Source organism: Centruroides sculpturatus, unplaced genomic scaffold, assembly GCF_000671375.1.
Source record: "Centruroides sculpturatus isolate CEXI.00-Female unplaced genomic scaffold, Cexi_2.0 scaffold1562, whole genome shotgun sequence".
Taxonomy (NCBI): Eukaryota; Metazoa; Arthropoda; class Arachnida; order Scorpiones; family Buthidae; genus Centruroides; species Centruroides sculpturatus.
The window spans coordinates 108,128-134,893 of record NW_019385832.1 but is presented as its reverse complement, the minus strand read 5'-3'; the positions used below and the strand labels follow the sequence as shown (position 1 = coordinate 134,893).

The following is a 26,766-nucleotide window of genomic DNA, read 5'->3' as shown; positions in this document are numbered from 1 at the left end:
ACTTTTGTAAACAAGAAAAATAAGTTTTTGTTTACTTAGATCGCTTTCAAAGGCATATACTTCAAGTGAGAGATGAATGCCAGGTGACAATCAAAGGTTACTGTTATGTATTTTGTATTCATTTACAACATCCAATTGATAATTTCCAAGAAACCGCTTATTTTACTTGCGCAGTTTTCTACTCCGACAAAAACTATAATTTTAGATTTAGAAGGATTGGTTTTCAAACTTTCTTCTTTACAATAGTTACAGAATAAATTNTTGAAAAAAGAAAGAAAAAAAAAAGTTTAAGAAGCGAAAGAAAGGATCAAGAAACATCCAAATGTCAACCTGGGATTAAAAAATAGTTTCGGAGCTGTTTTATTTGACATTTGATGACAGAAACAGATGATGTGATTACGAGTTGTTTTGGTAAGAAAAACGAGATCAGTCACAAACAGATGATGGACGATGAATGACGACTTGGTGGATGTTTATCGTGCTCAGTTAGTGACCACTGTTACTAGGTACAGTAGCTTTTCCAAAATTATATATTCTCCACTCGATTCTCCTATCTCTGTCTGCTTCTACAGATTCCAGATCGTATTTCATCCTGCATCATGGAAAAATCGCAGCAAGAATACACAATTTCGTTTATAAAATGACATCAGATATACAGTATACATCGTTAAAAATTAAAGAAAATTTTTTACTGTTTTAATTTTATTATGTACAAAATTATGCTAATTAATTTGTACGTTTGACAGCAAATTAAAAAAATATATATATATATAAATATGTGCATTGTAATGAGTAAGAAATATACCTTCTTTGAAAGTAGAGTAAATAAATTCTTCATTTTATTAAATATAAAATCGAAAAAGTTTTATTGTTTTGCAAGTAAATAAAAATATAGATATTACTTTTATCATATTGCTTATGCAAAGTAGTAAAAATTTCTTGTTATAAATAAGGAAAAAAATTATATTTATATTTAGAATTTTTATGAATATTTTTTTAATCAAAATAAAATTTTTAGATTTGTTGAAATACAAAATAGAAGAATAATCTTTAATTCTAGAAAAAATCATTTTCTTTATAAAGTAATAAAGCATATATAAGATATATATTTTTAAAGCAGATATCCGAAATTCTGAACTTTATCTATTAATAAAAATATCTAGATATAAATATCTGTTAAAATTAACATAATGTGTCAATTCTTATATCAATAATTTAATTTTAATAAAAGATAAAAGCAATCTTTAATTTTTAAGTTAATAAGAACAAATTGTAAGTGTGTTGGAATAAATCAGAAGAAAAAAATTTAAGTAAAATGCATGTTTCATTGTGTACGATATCAAGAAGAATTTAAAAGATTTAACAAATATTAAATATAGACCTATAATGAACTCGTTTAGTCCTGTAAATCTTATTCGTCAATTAGCAGAGAGGTTCATCATATTTAAATAACTCAGCATAAGAAAAAAAGAATCCGCCATGGTAACTGGAGAGCATCTTATCGCGTGGCCATCCGTTCTAGATTGATTGTTGATATGATCGTTTGAACAACGATCGTTGGAGAAATAAAAATAGGAAGAGGTATCCCTACGTCCGTCAATTTCTATTTCCTAGACCAATCTTCGTTAAGATTGATTGAAGATAATGATTGCCTTAACGACGATTGCTTAAAAATAAGAAATAGAAATAGGAAACTTTTTATCTACAAATTAATGTTATCAAAAAAATTATATGCTCAATAAAAATAGGATCATAAAGTCATTATACTTATTGCATTAATATTAATGAATTAGGTACTGTATACACGATATTATAATATTCGAATTCTAATATATTAACTTAGTGTAATCCCCTTATCTAGGAGGACATATAAAACATTTTAGTAATTACATATAATACAGTAAAAAAAACAAAGAAACATAATCAGATCAAATATTTCAAATTGATATATACGGTTTTCCAAGTCATAAAGTAAAATACTAATAATAAAAAATTAATTATTACCATAAACTGCCAGTATATTTCCTAAAAGTATACATCAAGTTATCTTGTCGAAAATCGCTTTAACAAAATTTATGTAGCTACGAGTAAATAGGTTTTTATAAGCCATTATCATTAGAGTCAATCCAAAATATCTTTCATTAAGCTCATGAATTTCTTTACATTTCAATAATAAGTGAAAAAGTGAACGAACAATTATTTATTGTGACATCGTCACAATGCTGTGATATAATTTTTAATCATAATTTTTTAAATTTATTTTAAAATATATGCTTTATACTTCAAATTAGCAGTGTCTTGTCCCTGTACATTATACTTTTCCTTTAACAATAGAGTCGTGCCGGTCATCTATTAACTGCTTTCATGGGGAAAGAATTGAATTGAAATAACGTGAGTTTTGGTTTGCATAGGAAGCTCATATATAGTTCCATATCTGGTCTTGACTTTCATCTGTCTAACACCGGTCCCGAAATTAAGGAAAGACGGACAGACGAACGGACGGACAACAGTGGGAATTTATAGGTCTACAATTTTTTTTTTTAAATTGCAGCCCAATTACCTTTTTTTTTTATAGAGAAAACAAACATTAAGGTAAAGCAATATTACTTTACCTTTACAAAAAACTCTGTTTAATCTAATTTGTAGTAAGATCGATATTATTTCATAATGAAGATTATAATGGAAAAAATAACTCGCATTTGGTAAGCTGAAAGAGTACCATAGATGAAATTCAGAGATTAATTCCATCCAGATCAAGAGCCAAAATATTTCTGGATTTCATCAGGAGGACATAATCGACCAGTGAATTTCAAAATATTCTTGATCAGTAAGCATTAGAGTTGGATTGAAGAAATGCGCTAGCCACTCATCTTTCTTTTTACATTGGATGTATTTTTTACTATTAATTGTAAAAAAGATATTTCCGAGCGAATTAAGAAAACTAAGTATATTGTTTACAAACTTTCTAAGTGATTTTATTATTTTTTAAAGGAAATCTTTCAATTCTAATATGTATGGAAGATTCCGGGACTGGTTGAGCTAATTTGAAGTAATATGTAACAAACTGTAATTAAATTGATTCTAAATTCTTCCAGGAAATATATCGCACATGTCAATGATGAGTAAAGACATTTTGCCAAGAAAATAACACCAAACAATCGAAAAAATGTTTTTAAATTAATTTACTTTTGTAAACAAGAAAAATAAGTTTTTGTTTACTTAGATCGCTTTCAAAGGCATATACTTCAAGTGAGAGATGAATGCCAGGTGACAATCAAAGGTTACTGTTATGTATTTTGTATTCATTTACAACATCCAATTGATAATTTCCAAGAAACCGCTTATTTTACTTGCGCAGTTTTCTACTCCGACGAAAACTATAATTTTAGATTTAGAAGGATTGGTTTTCAAACTTTCTTCTTTACAATAGTTACAGAATAAATTTCTCTTTCATTCAAGATATATTTGCATGTTAGCGAGGACCATAATGTCGTATGAATATATTTATGTTGTATATATGTAAGTGAAAAATTTCAAAGGGAGGAGGTGTACAGTACATTATCTGATGATCGACTAGAAAAAGGAGCTTGAAGAGGGCTCATGTATAAAATAAATAAATATGGGCTCAGAGGATCACTCTGTGAGAGATTTCCCAATCCATTCACCACATAGGTCCATTCACCATAATATATAATATAGTATTTCAATTGTCAGGAATTAGTTCCAAAAAAATAGGATTCTACCATTCCAACTAAAATTGTTTCGATTTAGTAGAAGAGTATTTCAATCTGAAAAAGGAAAGAAATATTTCCGAAACCCAAAACATCGAAGAACTTGCGGAAGCCAAGTTGTTTATTAAAGGATTGATAGGATTTCTGTACATTTTTTATATGCCAAGTATTTCTTCAAGAATAAAGGGAAGTTCAAGATACGACACTTACGAAGGAGAGAGTGGACAGTTAATTGTAGAGTTTTACATTCTTTATCAAACCAGGAATTGTTAAGACCATTACTTTGTCAATAGCAAACTCAAGAATATTTAAATCTTTTTTTTCAAAGGAATTTAAATATTCAAAGGGAAAAAAAATTGTGATAGTTCTAGTATATGATAGAATAGATGAAAGGAAATTTAAGATTATCAGGCTACTTGAAAGATGTTTATTACTTATTTGATCAAATTTAAATTCAAGTATACCTTTATCTTTAGCATAACAATTTGTTGTCTTCTCCAGCTTGTCGATACGTTTAGTAAGCTGTAACAGTTCGTCTCGAAACTGTCGATTATCCTCTTCAATGAATTTACGACCTCCCAAATTGATTTGAGTTGATAATTTAAAAACAAAAAAAAACCCTTGTTTTTTGTGTAGAAATTAATGAAGCAACTTTATATAATCTTATTATCTATTCTCTCAGAATTAAAAACATCAGATATTAAAGAATCCTCGTCGAGGTCGTCCACACTCCATCTTGAATAGCTATACATTGCATTTTGCTTTACAATGGAAAACGTTCTAAGACACTTGAGTTTGGCTCAATTCCGGAACGAAAAAGTAAATTGTGTATTAATTTTAAATTTGTATCCAAATAAAAAACGTGAATATTGGCCAAAATTTTATTATCCTATCGTAACAGAGTTCAATCTTCAAAAAGAATTCATCAATAACTATGAAGTCCGGTGCCCTACACTTTAAAATTATTCAAGCTTAAAAATATTCATCAACAATGAAGAAGTCTAGTAGCCCTTCGATATTATATTAAAATAATTGACAATATAAAATTATAGTGTAAGATAAATGCCATAATTATGTAAATTTTGACATGGTTGTGGTGATAAGAATGGAATCTCAAACCGAATGTTTTTTAATTGTATCAACATGTAATACAAAGAAATCTATCACACGTGTCATCATTCTTACCCTCCAGTTATATATATATAAACCTTAGCCATTCTTGTTACCAAAATTGTTTTGTGTAGAAAAATACGTAAAACATTAAATAAAATGTAAAATATTATTTAAAAATTTCTTACAGATGAAAATAATATTTTAAAAAACTACAATTTAATGATAAAAAGGTGATTATTTGTCGAGTGTCACATGCATATATTACATGATCAATCATCATCATTCACGAGTTTCATAGTAAACAGTATTCAACAATAGAGGACAGACAAACAAATTCAATTATTATGTTACAAAATCAATTTATTTCCGTACAGGAAAATATAAATTAAAGTACAACTTAACGTAATATTTGTATAAAATTATTATTATTATTATAGTAATTCTTTTCATTAACACAAAACAAATTTGAACTTTAATTGTAAGAATAACTGTTACGTTGCTTATAATGAAATTACACTTTTGAAATATATTTAATTATAAATTGCTTTTAATTTAATTGTAAAATATATAAATTTAATTCTTTATCAGGTTAAACATGTCTGCTGGAGGTCAATCTGTGTTAGGGTATCATCTACTCAATGTAGTTCTACATGCTACTGCAGTAACGTTGTTCATGCAGTTATGTAAAGAAGTTTTAGCTTGGAGAAGGGAAGCAACTATTACTGCTGCACTCTTTTTCGCATCTCATCCCATCCATACAGAAGCTGTAAGTATAATCATATTTATCAAGTAATTTTTTCTTTAAAAAGACTCGATTTTTTTAAATTCATTTAAGACGACTGCAAGTTCTATTTCCACATTTTGCAACATGTAAATATTTAGAAAGAAGTGCTTTAGAATTTTTTTGAAGAGAAAAAAAGTGTTTTCTACATTCGTTTGTTATATTTTTTAAACGAAACTCTGAAAATATGTTTTCACTTACGAAATATAAAAAAAAAACTTTGCAATTTTATGATTTAATAAATGTTGGAAAGAATTTTTTTGTATGAAAGAAAAGCTTATGTATAAATATATATATATTTATACATAAGCAAATATAATAATGCATTTTTGAATGTTTACTTTCATTGTTTGTAATTGCTTAGAGACAAAAGTACTTTCCTTTAATGGAAAAGAATTAGTCGAAAAAACTTTCGTTTGATGCAGTCGAAGGTAAAAAAAAATATTATATATTTATTTTGTATTATATTAATGGTGATTTTCTAAAGAATATTTTAGAAATGTCGATAAAAGAGAAGAGATTTTTCAATCGATATTTTCATCTGTAATAAATATAATTTGCATTCCTACTATAATTTAGCTGGATGACCTAAAGATTATATCTACAACTGATATAAATCTTAGAAATTTTTACCTGATTTTAACAGGATATGTGTATTTTTTTCCTCATCATCATATTACCTTCTTTATGGGCATGGTAGATAACATAAACAATGCCATGTGCAAGGAAAGATTTTTAAAAAAATTCCAGCGATAATCATTAACTAAATCAATAAAACAAGATCATAAACAACAAAAATTAAATTATGAATTATTAAATCAGTTACCTCATATATGTATTTTTTAATAAGAAAATACATTGAAATATTCCTTAGAAGTTGTCTTATTTATAAGAATATAAAAAATATAACTTAATTTTGGATTTATTTACTTATATCTGGTGTATTTTTTACGTACGAAGTTAGATAATTATAATAAGCTTTACTCAAAAAAAATTAGATTTTATTAATTGAATAAAAACAACATTTTTTATACGCTTTATTTTTTTGCATTTTTAATTTTGAAAACGGAAAAATTGCCCGAAGCAAATCGGTCGACAAAGATTAAATATTTACTATTTTAATTCTTTGTTTCGATTGTAGAAAACTCGATTGTAATTTAAGCACAAACAAATCTTCTTTATTATATTTATTTATTTTTTATTATTATTATTTATTATTATTGTTATTTTGTTATTTTTTATGTAATTATTTATTTTATTTTAAATGTTAACTTACTAACTAAACTAACTTACCATAACCTAGGACGAACCTAACCAGACGACTAAAGCTAACAAACCCTAATCTAATTTAACCTANAAGAATTGATGAATTTGTTTTAGATTTTCCTGTTTTTTTTTACTTTTATTTTATTCTTTTTATATATATATATATAATGGAAGAGATCGTTTGTTGTCGCCATACTCGATTTTTCTGCCTTTAGCATGAAAGTGTTAAGAAGAAAAGGAAGGTAGCCTGCATGGTTTCGAATACCAGTTAAAAGAAACACGCAATAATCCGATTATAGAAAATCGATTGATTTCAAGCAAAGTGTCTTTGTCGATGAGGCAGGTCATTGCGAAAAGGGTCTACAAATAATGATCCAGATAGTTTAGCTTTCCTTTGTAGAGAATATAACACAGCGATATCGTTTAAGTTTCGAAGTTTTTACTTCACTTTTTACGGTCTATAAAATCCATAACTCCTACAAAAAGTAATAGAAAATATCCGTTTTTTTATATTCTTCTTTTAAGAAAAAAATGTAGATTTCAGCATTTTTTCCAAAGATTTATTTGTACTTTTACATTCTTTCTGAATAACCAACAGCCAACTCGTTTAATTAATATTGGAAGTATATCACTGAGCATTGTGTTGCATAGAATGATAGACACACAGAACTGCACCTTGCTCAATTAGCAGAGTAAGCACATTCTGCACTACAATGTGTTGGTTAATTATTGAGTTAGATGTAACATGTAATGTTATACTGGATAAACTACAAGCAAATGAAATAATCATGGAGAATAATAGAAGAAAAGATAAAATGAAATAAAAAAAAAATTTNCAAAGAATAACTAAACTGAAATTTTTAAATAATTTAATTAAAAATTAAATAATTCAACATTAATTATCAGTGTTAATATAATAATTTTAATAGTTTTTAAGCTATATTTACATTTAAAATATATTATAAGAAACGACCTCTTAGCTTATAGATTGCATTTACGATTATTCTTGTATTCTCCTATGAAATATTCCATGTTTAAATTTTCACTGCAAATTTCATACATATCGCATATCTACGTGTGATACGTATTACTAGATACAACGTTAAAGAACAATTATTTACTTTGCATAGAGCTTAATTGCTATTAAGAACTCAATATAATCCATCTAATAATGGACTAAATGCTTATTAATCACGTAGAGTTAAGTTTGTATGTTTTATTCATGAATTTTTTATTTTCATTAATGCCACTTTCATTATAAATCTTCTTGACATTGTAAATTTTCAATAGACTTATACACTATTGTTTGATGCTTGCTTAAATGATGTAACTTTAATTTTTCCTTGATTAATTTTAAATAAATAACATCGTATAATTAATTAATTATATAATCAAACATATAATTAATATATATTAAGCTATGAGATGATAATTATGGTATATTATCTTTATGATAAGCCATAATTATGATGCCGTTTGATGTATAGACTCGTGTTTCATTTGTCAAGTGAAAATGAATGTTATAAAGCGTTTTTTAAAGTGTAAAAAATATTTCAATTCTAGTTAATTTTACTTTAAAATTCTATTTGAAAATGTCACACGAATCGTCTTATAAAATAAAGTTAAAAACGTCAAAGCTTAATGAACTTAATAATTAAATTAGACAAGTGTAAGAAAGAAACCTTTAAAAGGAAAGATTATAAGTATCGTATTTTAGAAAAAAAAATAACTGATCGGCTTAAAAGATTATCTATCTAAAAATTGGATAAATTACATTAAAGTCGGTTACGATCAAAGAGAAATTTTAACAATTTACAACTTATTAATCAGTCTTAAATATAATTTTCTTCAATGTGTTTAAAAGCATGATAACGAACTATACATTTTAAAAATCTTTTCTATCTAATCAAAAACAGTAGAGTAGATAGATCAGTAAAAGAAGAGGGGGAAAGGAAAAAAATGTCAAAAACCATTCCAAGTCTCCCACCTTTTGAGGAGGAGGGAGGAAGATAATTTAATTCCCTCCACCCGGTGGTTACCTGGCAACGGAACCAGAGGGATTTTCCGGAAGAATGGGATGCTACAGAATAGTTCTCGTTTGTTGTATCGACAGAAACGAAGATGTTGTCTTGTTCGTGACGTCATTGATGAGTATAAAAAAAAGGAAAGTAAACGATTATGGAGAATTAATTGGATGATAAATTATGCAAATGATCTCCAACTTATTACATGTAATTTAAAACTGATTTGCAGATTTTTACATAAGTTAAAATCAATTTAAAAGAATAATAACTTAGTTAATGCAATATTTAGGCTATTTTTTTTAAAAAAAAAACTAAAATTTTTATTAAACTTGCGCAAAATAGTAAGAGTTTTCATTTTATTAAATACTATTCTATGTAAATTTTTAATTATTTTACCATCTTATTCAAACTAATTATTATAAAATACAACTTTATAGTTTTATAAATATAGTAAATGTAAAGATTTTTTTAAAACATTCATTAAAAAGCAAAAAAAATAAAATAAAATAAAATTGAATAATAATAAAAAATGAAGATAGCTTTTACCGTTGGGAGATAAGTAATAATTTTTCAAAATTATATTTTAATAATGGTAAAATATGTAAATCTTATTTTTGCCTTAAACTAAATCGATGGCAATTAAATCTAAGTGGCACATAAGTTTTATATTCACTCGTTAAAAAAAGATATTTGCTCCACCCACTTCTAACCAAATATCATTTGTAATATTTATGTTTGAGATAGTTATAAAGATAAGTTGTAATAGATGACATCTTTAAGTTAAATTACAATATTTATTCATTTGTACAGGTTTCAAGTATTGTTGGAAGAGCTGACGTATTATGCTGTGTTCTTTATTTGACGTCTCTAATAGCTTACGTTCGGTAAGATCAAATACTTTTTTATTAATCATTAAAAAAAAATTAAAATTTTAAGTGAATAACATTTAATTAAATGTCTTCTTCTTTAAACAAATTTAAGAAATCTTCTTTTTAATTAAATAAAATTTTTTTTAAAAAATTAAAAGCTGTTATAATATATTTAAGTACTCGAAATAAATCTTTTTCTGATTTATTTTTGAGAATTTTTTAAATAAAATTTAAATTAAAAATTTGATTTTTTGATAGAAATATTATAATAAAGTTAATTATAATTGTAAAATATCCAATATATGTTTTCCCTTTAGACACGATAGGCTCTTAAACTGTAGTATATTGTATAATGTGTATTTGGATGACATTTCTATGAACCCCTCAACAATTATATTATATTATATTATCATAAACAATATATATATATATTACATATTGTTCGTGATGGATACAAGTGAAGAGAATGTCGTCCGAGTTTAATGTTGTTCAATATATAATATATTATAATAAAACTATTGTAGTAATTAAGAAACTGTCAGACTTAAATTGTTTAAAAATAAAAATTTAAATCGATTATTTTAAAAAATTTATAATGCCAAAAATGGCAAGTGATAACTCCCATAATAAAAATGCTTGAGAAATGTGTAATCTTATAAGGAAAAAAACAACCAAATGTTAGTTTTATTTTACAGTTTACATATACAAAATAATATTTTATATTATAAATATGTATATAAAATGAATATAATCTAAAATTTGTTAATTTATTTATAAATTACCAGCAGATTTAAAGGAGAAATAGTAACAATAATTATTATTTTTCTCAACTCAGACTAATATTTTATAAGATTCAAAAGAATAAACGTTGATTTTAATTTAAAAATATATTCTATATATCTATGCTGTATTTCATAATTTATAATTGAAAGTGATTATGGAATTAAATCTGTCCTGCAATCATTAAAATAGTATAAAATATTAATATCATCAATGAATTATTGCTTGTATCTTAGTATATATACATTTATATCTTATTTTTTAAATAAAATTTAACCATAAAATTTTAATTTAAAATTTTTTTTCTACGTGTTACACATCTGTACTTTTAATATTTCTCATTAAATATTTATAAACTGTATTAAAATTAAGTATAAAAATTAAAATTATGATATATAACTATTAAGATTTCCTCTATTTTTAACGAAACATTAACCTATAAAATTAGAAACGAAAAAAATAAATTTTGATTCATTTATAGTAACATTTCGGTATTGATGATTATCTTTAATATATATATATATTTAAAACTTATTTAAATTTATTTTCACCGCATGTCAAATATCTTCAAACGAATTTACATCTGATGAATTTCCAAAAAGGTACTAGAAGTAAATATGTTGTGTGCACGACAAGTTTTGAATCTGTAGAATAAAAAAAAAGGAATAAAAGATAATGTTTAATAATGAGTGAAGAAAATAAATTTCCGCTTACCGTTTTGATGTGTGGCACGATGCCAAACACTGTTGAAAATACTGAAAAATAGCCGAAAGACTTTAATATATATACATATATTCACACGTCAGTTTATTTTTTTTAATATATATTTTTTTTAATTTGCATTACTAAAAGATACTCTTCCAACTTTACTATTATTACTTTTTTTTAAAAATTCAAAAATTCCAAGAATATTTCAAGTAATAATCATCCATTTTCTTCGTCTCTTCCAAGATTTTAATGAATATATTTTACATCTTTTCATATAATTGATTTTTCTTCGATAAATTTTAATAATGAGTAATGACTTCGTTTCAACTATTTTATTTTAAAAACGAAACAATTTCAAATATTTTTTGTTTTTGATGATAATATATCGTTTCATTTATTTTTCTTCATTTTTTTCCATAAATATTAAGGAAAAATACTTTTGTTTAAAAATTAAAGTTTAATATGTTTCAGATTTCTAAGAAAATGTTAAAAAAAAGTCTGAATACTTTTCGTTTATTTATTAATTATTTATAAATTTTATACATTTTATTTAACTGACAGAAGTACATTTACAGTATTTATATTTCTGAAGAATTTCTGTAGCTTACTTATTCTCTACAAAAAGTTATAAATCTAGTTTATGTATATATTTTTCTTTTTAAATGCTAGAAAGGAATGAGTAGGTATTATTGTTTTCATTAAAATGTATAAAAAATTCTAGTAAAATAGTTAATAGTATTGTTTTATATGCGACAAAGCTCGTTTCTAATTAACTCTTGGATATTAAATCAAAGTACTGTACATGAATTTAGTCTAAAATTTCCTTTTTTTTTTATTTTTTTCTAATTAAAAATTTGTAAAGAATAACTTGAAATTCTATGCTTAAATAAATAAATATATATATATACTTAGTATAGACATCGTTTCCATCCCTCACTTCTGTTATTTAAACGCATTGAGGGTCAAGCTCTCTTGTAATAAGTATAATTATGATCAGCACAAATTCTGAACGTTTGGTGCTTTGCATTAACTGAAAAATTCAACTTATAAAAAATACAAAGTTAAAAAATTGTGTATAAAATGGTTTTAAAATTTAATTATTAATCTACTTATAAAATACATTATATATATNTGTCTTAACGACAATTGGTTAGTGAAATAGAATATAAAATGGCGTATTTTATTTCTAATTCTATTACCAATTGTTTAAAATATATTTAGTTAACTGAATATTTAAAGTATTCTGCAAATTACTAGCTTTATAGGAAGATTTTTTTAAAAATCGAATTTAAACATAAAATAAATATTACTATACAACAAATAATAGTAATTATTTACTAAAATTATTGTACACATTTTATACCTGAAAAATAATTTATTTTGTATTTTTTCTTTTTTTTTATGTATCAAACATATTATTACTTTTTTTTAAAAATTCCATCCTTCTGAAAATCCTGCTCATAGGCTTCCAGCATCTAATTTCTTAAAACTTTTATATTGCATCTCATTATTCATGCAAACTTAATTTATTTTTTTTAAAAAAAGTTTATATATATTTCTGAATATATAATTAGAAAAAGTAATAAATGTGCAGCTTAAAATCACACATGAAAATGGAAAATAACATTAAAACTGCAATTACATTTAAATAATTTACTTAGTTTTAAAAATAAATTTTGTACAACATTAAATTATACCTGATTAATTCAGTAAAGAAAAATTAATTCAATTGTTTTTAGTGTTACATTTATGCGGTTTAGTATGAATGATAGAGTTCAGAAAAGATGCTAATATATTTCATGTAGAGATTATGCAAACGAGATCATTTCTAGTTCAGAGGAATTACGATGAAACATCCAAATGTTCCCACTGCAGAAAGTGAGGTATTAAAACTCTTGACATCCATCATTTCTACCAAATGTGTGCGGGACATTTTACTACCACCTTAATGTCTGGATAGAAAAACTAGGTGGAGTGAGATAGTTAACTTTACTGTCACTTTACGATTATCCAGCAATAGATGGAGAGAGTCCCCCTGGACCAGGGAGGATGAATGGGCGATAGATTTATAGAGGAAGAAGGTGACCGGCACAATTTGAAATTTATATTATACACGTATAAATCTCGGCTCCTGTCATATATGATTCAGTCATCGATCTTCAATAAAACTTTCTTCTCAATAGTTTGCAATTATCGTTTTTACTTTCGTTGAAAAATCCTTAGGTGAATAAAAATTGCATTAGAAGAAAAGATATAAGTATATTGATTCGATAATAAAAATATCAATGTAAATCATTGATAAAATTTTCTTAGAATTCGACGAGAAGCGTTGATCTATATCGAAGGAAGCTAACANAATATAAAACTATATAAAATAATAATGATTTAATTGTAGTAATTATTTAATTAACTGACTTTATAAATAATAAATTCGGCCGATTTATGATTATTTTAATTAAACCAACTTTATGTAGGGTAAATTATTGCAAATAATATAATTCAGGGTAGGTAGCCCTGATTATATTATATAGGAATTTCCGGTCTAGACCCGGAAGTCACCTGATTTCAATTCAAATATTTTCTCCAGAACGGAGTTACATGACTCTGTTGCTATCAGGAAAAGTATGATGTACAGGGGCAAGAAATTACTAATTTGAGATCTAAATCATATATTTTAAATTAAATAAATTAAAAATATGATTAAAAATTGCAGCCATTTTTGTTCGTGCAGACTTACATTATTGCAATGGTGTAACGATTGTTACAGGCTTCGATGCTCGCAACACCATTGTATGTGGCTCTATAAAAATTATTTACAGAGCTTCGTAGAGTTTATATTTTCGTATATGAACATATGGAATATTTTAAAATTATTATATTTTTTGCCAAGATACTAGTAAACAACCGGAATCGGTATTGCAGTACTTGTTTACTACCTAGCTAGATCTGCCACTGTACTAATTTGTATTATTCTATGTGTGTATATACATGTATTGCAGTAATTGTAACTTGTGGATGTACGAGATGGACTCATTATAGCATAACATGCTATATTAATCAATTCACATTTCTTGTAAACTGATTAAAATCTTAAACTTTAGGTAATATTTTTATAAGTTGCAAATAAAATTAGAAGTTATAATCATTTACGGTAGGTGAAATAATAAGAATTCTTAATAATATCATTATTAAGCATTAAACAGAACTAATAATTATTTAATGTTAAGAATATAATTGTGAATTGACTTTGATAGGTAGAAAGTTTTAACATTCAATATAACGAAATTTCTAATGAAAGATCCGTTATAACGATTTAATTACCGAAACAGTGATGAAATATTTCCTTAATTTTAAAATAGGGAAGTGTTTTATATTTACGTAAATTAGAAGCTTTGGGTGGAGTTAACAATCAATGTTTCTCCATTTAGTAATACATAATTCATTTTAATGAATTTCATAATAATATTCGTAAATTTTATGCTATATTTATATTTATCGTAAAATCTTTGGGGTGGAGCGAATACCTCCTGCGTATATAATTAACATTACTTTTCCTGATAGTTTTACTGTAATATATTTTTTAATGATTGAAATATTTGGAGTTTCGATCGTTGAAATTTTCATTACATTTTATTTTAGCTTCGATTTTACGTACTTTTTAAAGAAGATATAGGGTTAAAAATAATATATATTACCCTGTTTACTGGAAAAATATTGATTTAATACCCATCAATATTAATAGGTCATATATTTAAATTTCAAACTGGGTAGCGGTTTGCGACTATGTTTAATAAACGACCCAAATAGTCAGTGATATCGACTATACATTCATTGTTCATTCTGTGAACGATGTACCTGTACTAATCAATCAAATAATGTAAATATTTTATTAAAAAATAAACGAGTTGATATTATACAGTTATCTTTGTAAGTTCTGTATGTAAATTTTGACACGCACGTGAAATACCAACCGTCGCCTGATACGCACGCAATTTTTAATGAATCAACATTTATGGCACATTTACGTAACCCGTAATTATTTTTTAATATTAATTTTAATATATTTTACATACCTTTTCAAAAAAAATTGTGGTTATTATTATTATTATTACTATTATTATAGCGATTTTGTCGCTTCGTCGCTGCGACGTTATCAGCGATGAATCGCGCCGCGTAGTCGCGGTAACACTTACCATTCATATCGGAATTTATCGAAGCGTTTTATTTTTAATCGAATTAATATTTAAAATATAAACAGGAATTTAAAGTTTATAAACAAGAACAAATTAGCAGAATTAATTAAATTAGTTGATGACATTTGATAATTTTCATAAGTATGAAAGGCAATTATGTTAATAGTTGATTGCGATCCACGTCGAACAGTTTCTCTGTATAAGAAAAAAGAAGACGAAAAAATAAATCAATCGAGTATTTTACACTCCGTTATTTATAAAATATCCAGTAATGTATTTTTAAAAGTATTCAAACCACTTCTTCACGTTTAGAAATTCGATAAGGGATTCCTCCGCGGTGACTTCTTTAACTATTATTCACTATTTAGGTCAGCAGCATTTCTATACTTTCTGAAAAAGTATATATATTTTTCTTAACATTCTTCACAAACTGAAAGGGATGAAGTGATAAATAACATGTATCATTGGTTAGAAATAGCCATTAATATATCCAGCTATGTTATAAAGTCTAAGAATTTACATTTGCTGTCATTATTTGTCATCACAGCTGACAGGACAGTGACAGATGGCTGTTCAGTCGTATTCTAACGATCCGACTAAATGTAAAGTTTATGACAGCCAAGCATCGTAAATATGAATGATGGACGACTACCTGGACGAGATGGACTAGGTAAAGTAACAACGCCCCTGCGATCGGAAATAGTATCGGAACATTACATTCTATACGATTTATATATATATNAATTATCGTTTTTACTTTCGTTGAAAAATCCTTAGGTGAATAAAAATTGCATTAGAAGAAAAGATATAAGTATATTGATTCGATAATAAAAATATCAATGTAAATCATTGATAAAATTTTCTTAGAATTCGACGAGAAGCGTTGATCTATATCGAAGGAAGCTAACATTGAATTACAAATAAAATCTAAAGTATAGGCACAATATAATAGTGAAATATGCAAATAAATACAATACAAAAACAAAACTTTTTCTTTTTGAATTACTTCTTATAATGTCAATTATTCTTCCTGTTTATGTTTTTTTTTTTTTTGTATATCATCAGTTCTTTTATTTCTTTTGTAAAGGGTATAGTAAAAAAAGACAATAACCTTAGCAGATGGCAGAAGAGAAAAACAATAAAAAGTTTCTTCTGTAAAACGTCTTCTGAAAAATATATAAGATAAAATATGTAAAAGAATTTAATTCGCATTACTTCGGGTTATGTTTGTCTTAACGACAATTGGTTAGTGAAATAGAATATAAAATGGCGTATTTTATTTCTAATTCTATTACCAATTGTTTAAAATATATTTAGTTAACTGAATATTTAAAGTATTCTGCAAATTACTAGCTTTATAGGAAGATTTTTTTTAAAATCGAATTTAAACATAAAATAAATATTACTATACAACAAATAATAGTAATTATTTACTAAAATTATTGTACACATTTTATACCTGAAAAATAATTTATTTTGTATTTTTTCTTTTTTTTATGTATCAAACATACAATATAAAGTCGATCATTAATTAAAAATTAAAATATGAAGTAGAATTAAAATAGTAGACCTATATCTTTATATAACGTAGGCTATAATAATAATAATTGAAAAATAACTTACATTATGAATAGATTTTACTTAATTATCGTAAATGAAATCGATGATTACAGTATATCAGTCATTCAGTGTACCGATAAGATAAGCTGAAGATTAAATTGTAAAAGCTGCATTTGCTTCTCGAGGGAATCCATACAAGTCCTGGGTTCAGGAAGTGTCTCTGCTGGCCAGTAAGGCACAAAAGTTTCACGTTTGACACCAGTGATGAATTGGTAGATGGTGCTTAATTACAGAAGGTGCTGTAAATAACAAGACTACACGGTTTAGCTCTTTGCCTATTTAACGGATATCCTTAAACTAAGAACAGGAGGAAGAAAAAAAATTACGACAGTTCATTTTGGTTATTTAACTTTATAACACTTAAAATGGAACAATCTGTAAAAATTAAAGAAATGAGGAAAGGTAATTTATCTTTTTTCTTCATACTCTTTTCATAGATGTGTTTTAGATTAGCCATTAAAAGAGAATACATAAGAAAAAAATTAATACAAATTGATTTTTTCATTTACAAATTGTTAATTTATTTTTTTAATTGGTTACATAAATCATCATTTAACACATATCTTTCGATATAACCTATTGTTTATATTTTAACAATTATTATTCTTATGTATTATTAAGTAAATGAATTACTACAACATTAAGTGATAGATATGTTTGAATTATATACATATTTATTCAGTTTAAAAATACTTGTGTGCATACCCTATGAGAAGGGTGTAGGAGGGCCCATGAGCTTAAGGGGCCATCAGAGGAGAAAAACTTTTAAAAATTATCTGTTTTTCTGGTTTTTTCTTAAATGACGCACCAACAACTCTCCATTCACTTGGGGGTCCAACTTGCGTGAATATAGAATAAATTTTATTATAAAAAAATTAATATAAACGCATTGAAATTACTAATTCTTTTATCTTAAAAATAAATTTACGAATTTAATTCAAGCGTGGATAAAATATTTGGAAAAATTTAGTTATTTAAAAGCTTGTAGCAGAATTTTTCAATAAAGTTTAAAATTTTATATGCATAATATAAGGTATTATAATTTTAATATAAATACGTATAAATTCACACATTAAACTAGTGGACCAATAATTATTAATTTGTAATCAATATGTAAAGATCGAGTAACAGATTTGTAATGGAATATTCAATTTGGCATGATATACAGGTCCTAAATATGGAATAGATATCTAATGTATAGTAAATGTTTAATATTGAATACTGTAATTCAAATTAGATGAAATTTTGACGTAGAATAAATTTTCTAATTTCTAATCTATATTATTTTTTAAATTGTTCTTACACTTGAAATTATACATACTGGTAGCTTTTATGGCAAAATTTTTTTGAAAATTTCCGATATCTCCAAACAATTCAAACGTTTTACTATATGCAATAGGTGGATGCATTGTTCTTAAATACACCTAGTAATAATACATCCGCCATTCTTAAACCACGTGGACAGTTTATAGAATACAGCGCCGTCTATTGTCGGTTTAAAATAATAAAATATATTAATAAATTACGATTTTATCGTTGTTTATTTATTTTAATCTCAAACTCAGTTTCTCACAAATTTCAAACCGGAAAGCTGCGCATGTGATCGTTCACAATAAGTATATTGATTCGATAATAAAAATATCAATGTAAATCATTGATAAAATTTTCTTAGAATTCGACGAGAAGCGTTGATCTATATCGAAGGAAGCTAACATNTAGAAAAGAATCGAAATAAAATGTTTTTGCATGAATAAAATAATTCTGATTAAATGTATGAACGTTTAATAAATAGATTATATTATATTTATCGAAAAAGAAGAGCTTTTAGAGTATGGAACTCCTCCCAATAACGAAAAAAACGAAAAAAAATGGAAGAAGAAATTTAGCTCAGTCACGATCGCGTGTCGCGTCGCATCGCTCGCTGCATTAACTCAACGATAGAAGCGACGCGACGTTAATGCGAATAGTTAAATTTTAAAAGGGAAATAAATTTTTACACACTTTTATACTTGTAAAATTCATTAAACATCGCCGTTTAGCTCTTTAATTAACGTTTTAATCAAAGCAGTTGCAGAGCGTGGCGTTAATCGCCGAAACATTAAAACCGAATTGAAGAGAGAATTTACAGTCGACATCGACGTTGTTTATTTATTTTAATCTCAAACTCAGTTTCTCACAAATTTCAAACCGGAAAGCTGCGCATGTGATCGTTCACACAGTTCGTTATTTTCCATCATGGCGGAGTATTGTGAAGCACGTGATAAAGCAGGTAGGACTAAAACTAAAAAAAAAAAAAAAGAGGACCAGCATAGACATCGATTTTTGAAACTGAAGCAATGAGAAAACGAGTTCCAAGATCGCAGGCTTACTTCTTAACTTCAATTTTCCTGTAGTATTTTTATACAGTATAAATATATATTATTATAAGTTTATTTTTTAAATATTCCTGTGAAGAACGAGTACACTCGCTATTATACTCGTTTATAATATAAAGCATGAGTATGTTGTACTTTGTATACAACCATTACATATATGGAAGTATGATAACTTAGTCTATATTAGAATAAATCAGTTATTAACTTCGAATAACAAATTAGTCAAATTTTAAAATATTTAAACGATAAGCAATTTCGTACGACTAAGGTTAAATACGGATTTTTATCTTACAAATTGTGTTTATGATTTGTACTCTACAGTACATTATACCTTATTGTCTTGACTACTCTCTAATTGCTAACGTTTAAACTATATAGTCTCACTTTTTAATTTTATGGAGTAATTTAATAGTCAATGCATCTAAATCAAATGATATCAAGTTTATTTAAGATCTTAAATATATAGGGGAGAGTCGTACAGTACCGACCATTACTAGTTTTTCGCTACTGAAGCTAGGTTGCAGCATTCTACAGGCATACACAGAAGAATATTATCGTCATAGGTCATACACTTTGGGAACTATTTTGTTTTAGTTAGGGTTGTGGGAACCACGAGCCAGAGAAGGTGTTTGTTTGTTGGTATTTAGTGCGTCAAAAGTTATTTTCGGCTAATTCGGCGATGATTAGTTAATTTCATTTTAAGATGTACTGTACTTTTTGGCTATAGCAGTGGTCTTCAAAATGGGGTATGCGTACCCCAGAGGGTACGCAAAATGATACTTGGAGTACGCCAAGTTTCCCTTCACAACACTGTATCTGTCCTTCCGCAGTATGTCTAATCTTATAGTATCTTTCCGAAGAAGTAAGCTTACGATCACTTGTGAAACGGAAAAAAATTCAAATTGCGAGTAGCAGGAAATTTTTAATATTATATTATAAGGGGTACAACTTATAATTATTTTCATCTTAGGTGTACGCAATCAAAAAAGTTTGGAGATCACTGTCCTATACAATCTGTTTGCTATTTAGACTTCAATTAAAATGAGATTTTTACAGCTACACACGATATTTTTAAAAAAAAAAACATATATATAAAAGTATATAGCATCTATGTATACTTTTCAGTACATTCACATTCCTAATGCAAATTTGATGTTTTTGTAATCTGTCACATTCTTCACTGTAATTAATGACTAGATTAAAATACAATATGACCGCTGGCATGTACAATACCTCTGAATAGCGGACACTTCTAAATAACAGACAAACTTCTCAGTTTTAACAGTGTCTGCTATTCAGATGTGATACTGTATTATGTAATTTTACTATTATTATTAAAGTTTCTGTTATCAAAGCAAATTGATTGCTAAAAGAAATATTGTAATTTATTTAATGAAAACAATTGCTTATAAAATATTCAAACACCCAAACTTTAAGTAATTATCAGCTTGACCAATGGTTCCCAAATTTATTATGCCCATGGACTCCTTTTCAAAGCAAAAACCTGACTATGAACTGTACACAACTACATAATAGCAAAATTACAAACTTAATTTTGATGTCTTGAATGGTAAATGGTGACATAAATAAATAAAACATTTTGATATTTAAAGTAATATTTATTGAAATTACTAGCTAAAGCTTCTTGTTNCTTACGATCACTTGTGAAACGGAAAAAAATTCAAATTGCGAGTAGCAGGAAATTTTTAATATTATATTATAAGGGGTACAACTTATAATTATTTTCGTCTTAGGAGGACGCAATCAAAAAAGTTTGGAAATCACTGGTCTATTGTAATATTGAGTTAAAATAAATCATATTAGTTTCACAATATAAAACTGTATTCAACGGACAATTTTCAAAATGTTACTCACGTGACAGCGTCCAGTACCGACCACTTCGTGCAGTACCGACCAAAAATAATTATTAAGGAAAAGGTCTCATCTTTCTTTCTTCTCAATTTCGTGAGAAATGGTAGAAAGTGTAAAAAAGAAGAAAGTAAAATGAAACGAAGTTGGAATGAAAATCGCAATAGATAAAAGAAGTTCTTGTGAACAATATGACACGACAACAGGCAGGTTCGACTACAACATTAATAGATCGAATGAGAGCAATCCAAGTTGGCAAAAATATGAGTATGGTCTCTCAGATTGCAAAGGATTTTCGATGTTTTCCAAATGTTCACTTTTTTAAATAAATGATGTTATTGGTTTTAAGAATTTTGTACTTTTATTTGCTTGAATAAAAATCACTAAAGCAATTTATATTATAATTAAGCTCTTAATATCCTTTAGAATAGTAACTGGTCGGTACTGAACAACAATATTTGCACTGCCGGAATTCATGCCCTGTTATATAAATAATTAGTACTTTAGTCAAAATTTTAGAGAAATCTTACCATGTACAGTACTTTATGAAGCATTCTCTGAGGTGTATTACTGTTGCAAAACCAGTTTTTCCCTAGTCTTACATTGGTTACGGACAAAAATATTAAGGTGGTCAGTACTGTACTGTACGACTCTCGGCGCACCAGTAGCCAAGCGGTCTTCTGTTCCCTGAACACTGGGAGTTCGGTCATGGGTTCGCGCTTCGCTCGTACGGGCTGGCCACGTGGAGTTTTCCGGGTTTTCTCCACGTCTGTAACACTTAAATAGGGGCCAGTTTCCCTTGAAAAGACCTCCCGGAAGGCATCTCCCTAGGCAGATCGCCCAAGTGTTGCGTTGCCATAACTTAACAAACAAACTGTATGACTCTCTCCTGTTAATTGTTATATTTGTGTGAAATAGTACAATTTAAAAATATATATGAATGTAACATTTTTAAGATTTACAGGTCTAATTACTCTATCAAAATGTCTAAACCCAATAAGCTATAAAGTTTATTATCTGATATTTAATTTATTCTCAACTTTAATTTTTAATTTCTTTATTCTTTCTTTTTAATTCTTAATTCAATTAACCAAACATAATTTTGTATATACCACATTTTCTTCAATATAGGCTTTGTTATAAATTTATTACATTATAATATCAAAATTTTATTAATATTTTGAAACTTTAGTTACATAATTTGAACTTATAAATATAGACTATATAATTAAAATTAAAAATTCGTTTTATTTTATTAAACTTTAATTTAAAAAAATGCTTCATTTCCAGAAAAATTTCCTGTTATCATCATTAAAAATACAAATTTTTTCATTGTTTTAATCAAATAAATAACAATACTAGTGTTTAATTCTTTGTAGATTCAGAAGTTTATATTTTTTTAAAAAATAAGACTATAAATAAAACTGATAAATTAGAGAAAGGAGTAGGTTGTAATCGATTTTCTTTTATCCTCATAGGTGTTCCAAAGACACGAACGGTATCACAAGAAAATCAATCACGTGGTTTACTATAAGTCTTATATCTGCATCCCTGTCACTTCTGGCCAAAGAACACGGAGTCACCGTTGTAGCTGTTTCACTTTCTTACCAAGTTCTGCTATCGTGGGAACAAACCATCAAGTAAGTAGTACACGCGAAGAATGCATCACACACGAAGGAAATTCTGGCCACTAAATCAGAAACGTAAAGATGAAAAATAGCAAACTATTCTTGCCTTTATGACCTATACTGGACATGAAGTAGGCAGGACGAGGTGATGGCCCACTGTTTTTCGTGTGCAGCAAGTAGTTTGCAGAATGAAATAGTGAAGAATCGATTCTAAACTTTCCTTTAATGACTCGGATGAATTTACGAAATAGCAGATTGAAACAAGATAGAATGTTCTCGATTACCGGATAAGATTTCTTTTATTGTTTTCTTTCCCATTTGGCTCTAATAAATTTATATGACATTTTCTCTTTCTTGAATATCATAAATATTTTAATACTAGAATCTCCACTTATCATAACGTTGTTTGGTTTAAATTTACCAAATACTAAGTTTTTCCATCCACTTTATTTGGTATAAATATATCATGATATTTTCATAAAAGTGTCTTTCAGTGTTTTATAAGAAACTTTATTTTAAACTCTGAAATCTACCCATAATTTTATATTGTTTATTACAGATAATGTATTTTAAAGGAATAAAAATTAATATTTGAGATTCTCCTTCCTTGATTCCTGTTTCCTCACTTTCTACCTCACATCCTCCTATTCTTCCTAGCCACATTAATTCATCTATACTTCTCATAAAGTGGCGCGTTATATCTTCACTAAACCAGGGCAAATTTAAATTAGGGGGCTCGTATACAGTGTAGACTAAAGATATTTTTCTTTGGAAGAATATGAGGAAATATTTTCTTATTAAAGGTTAGTTTGGGCCCTCTGTTAGTGGGACCCCAGGCAATTGCCGCATAGGATAACGTGACACTGTTCCCATCGTCTGTCTCTTTCTTTTTTAATAGCTAGAACTGCTTATACTTTTCTTTATACTATCTAAAATTACATGTCTGTATGTAATTTATAGTGAGAAAACTCAAGAATTCAGAACTGTAGATGGAATTCAGTCTCAGATATAAATAAACAAATCATATTTAATAAATTAGAATTCATGAGTAATTCTTATCAATGGTTACAGAAGCAATGATTAAAATAATCTTCACTAATTTCACGTATTTTAAGATTAGCAAAGAATATAGATATTATTTTATGTGAAATTNATTCTCGAAAAAATTAAATTCTTTACAGAAGTTTTATAGAAAATAAAATATATAAAGTATAATACACTTAAAGAAGTTCAATATTAAATCATTTTTTAATGTCAGTTCATGACTCACTGGAGGGGCTGTCCCTATAAAGATTTCTAGGTTTTTCTCACGTGAGTAAACATCCAAAAAGAGAAAAGTTTCCCATAGAAAGTCCTCTTGGAAAATTCCTCGAGGCGTAAGTGTTGTGTTTTACATTATTCCAGCAAACCGCTCAAATTGGGTAGCCTAGAGGAATGCCCCAAGAAGACTTTCTATGTGAAACTGGTCCCTTTTTAGATGAAAAATACCTAGAAAACTCCACAGAACCAGCCTCCAGTGTGGCACTCGAACTCAACTGCCAATGCTCAGTAATTTTATTCACTAGACCCAACCAATTCGAACTTTTTAACTAAAACTGGCGAACATCTACAGTAAAACTTTTAATAGTTAGACACTCTTCTATCTTAATCATCTATCTAAGTATTTAAACTAGAACAGGCGAACGTTTATATAGGTTTTTTCCCCCTCTATTCTATTTGGGCCACCTCTATAAATGGGACAGATTTTTGGAATCCATTAGTGTCCAACTCGGGGAGGTTTTTCTCTATATAAATGATCATATTTCATATTTGACATTTAATAATATAAATTTACTCTAATGACTTTATATAGATGATTAATGTAATAAATTTATCTAAAAGTTGTAAGAAGATTAACAATTTCCAACAATCTGGATCAGATCTTATCAATCAATGTAGATATTAATATAAGCTTAACATCTTACAAGGAGAGATTAAGACAAGCATATTGTTGGACTGACAGATACGTAAACAATACTCTCTAATCCATTCACAAATAGTGAATACTTGTCTATCGATAACTTCGTTTTTCTCGTTCGTTTGGTACTCTCTTCGGGATGGGATTTCTCCCTTTGATTGGTTAATCGCTCAATTTAAAAAGGGCAGAACGAAGGAAATATGAGAGAGGAATGCAACACTACGTGAAAATGACAAACCCAATAGGAAATAAGAGAAATTTCGAAACTTGATAAAGGTAAAAGGAAAATAGCTTTTTCCTTTCCATGGAAAGGCAGTGTGCTGATAAAAAGTGATATCCAGGCTCAAGTTCTCTCTAATCAACGGAAAGATCACCGTTTTTTCCTTGATTAGAGCTCTCATTTTACAATCATTTTCAGATTTCCACTCCCTTTCTTGGCTTTTTTTAGGACAGCCAAAAAAGGGAGTGGAAACGTATTACCATAAAGGAAACGGTCCTTTTCGAAATTCTAACGTTTATCCCAAATGTATTTTGTGATATATATTTGTATATCCATGTAAAATAAATTTATATATAACTAAATATTCTTCCAAGTACGTGTTTGCATGTGACAATTTTTTTTTGAAGAAGTTTGCAGTTCACGAAATGATGAATTCACTTCGAAAACGTTATTTTATGTAAGGAAATTATTTTTTAAATATCGTTCTTGACGATTTAATATACTTTCCTTTTTAACAATATTTGAAATATTTTTAAAAACGTTTAAAAATAACTAAAGATATACTATGTAGGAAGGTTTGAAGGCATTCTTTCTATTGATTGAACGAGCAAAGTTATTTCTTCTATAGTAGAAGTAAAGCTAGCAGAATATGATATGTAGTTTTAGCCGACGTCATCAAATCCTATCCCATCTACGAGTAGACAATTTGCTTGAATGACTTTACAATGTAATCCAGGAAAAAGTTTTGCACGTTCTTAGTGATAAAACAAAAATCAGGACTACCTCCTTTGAAAATGCCGTGTTATTCCTGGATCATGCAGCCCCAACGACCTTTATTGTTTTATAGTTTAGCTATGTCTAGAAAACGATAATTTACCTTCTTTTAAATTTTCTGATTGGTTTTAGTTTTATTTAAATGCAATTTTAAAAAATAACGTTAATTGCATAGAAAAATTATTATTAGTTTATATAAAAATTTAAATTTATAATTTATCAGAATTCATGTTTTACTTTTATTAAAAGCTGAAAATTTTTAAATAATTCTTATAGATGGACGAATATAAAGGTGGATAAATTTCCAAAACTGCTTTTAATATGCATATTATTGATAATAAATTGTAAATTATAATATTAAACACTTATCTGAATGTCTAATAAATTACTGATTTACCATAAATATTCATAAAAATCAATAATAAAGTACAGTTACAGTAATTTGAAGCTTAGTTCATTCATCAAACATGAAAATATTCTAATAAAATAACCTATTTATTATATAAATCAGTAAATAGTAGCAGAAAAGTTCTGTTACTTATAACTAAATATTACAATAAGTATTATGTAAATATTTCCATGGATTTTATAGGAAGGGCACAAGAAATACAATTGCTCCCTTCCGGAGACAAAAAATAAAATAAACAGTAAGCAATAAACATATCTGAAATGTCTGCTACTTTAAAATCTAAAGTTCTAATCATATGAAAATAAAGAAATTTTAATATTTGGAGTTAACTATATTATTAGATATGTCGATATGTTGTTTTAATTATTTTATTTAAACAGTATCAAATTATCAGTTTAAAAAATTAATGTAATTTTAACACAATCTGGGATTATGTGTTAAAAAAAATC

General features: G+C 27.0%; 1 protein-coding gene across 1 annotated transcript in view; it reads left to right on the top strand.

Moving 5' to 3' along the window:
- The first annotated feature begins 450 nt into the window (after positions 1–450).
- Positions 451–26,766, top strand: part of LOC111642403 (transmembrane and TPR repeat-containing protein 1-like) — a 65,788-nt gene continuing 39,472 nt past the window's right edge. Inside the window, exons 1-4 of the mRNA XM_023388750.1 lie at positions 451–506; positions 5,433–5,610; positions 9,726–9,799; positions 22,808–22,969. Of these exons, the coding sequence (XP_023244518.1) occupies positions 451–506; positions 5,433–5,610; positions 9,726–9,799; positions 22,808–22,969 (470 nt within the window). The remainder of the gene's footprint in view (positions 507–5,432; positions 5,611–9,725; positions 9,800–22,807; positions 22,970–26,766) is intronic.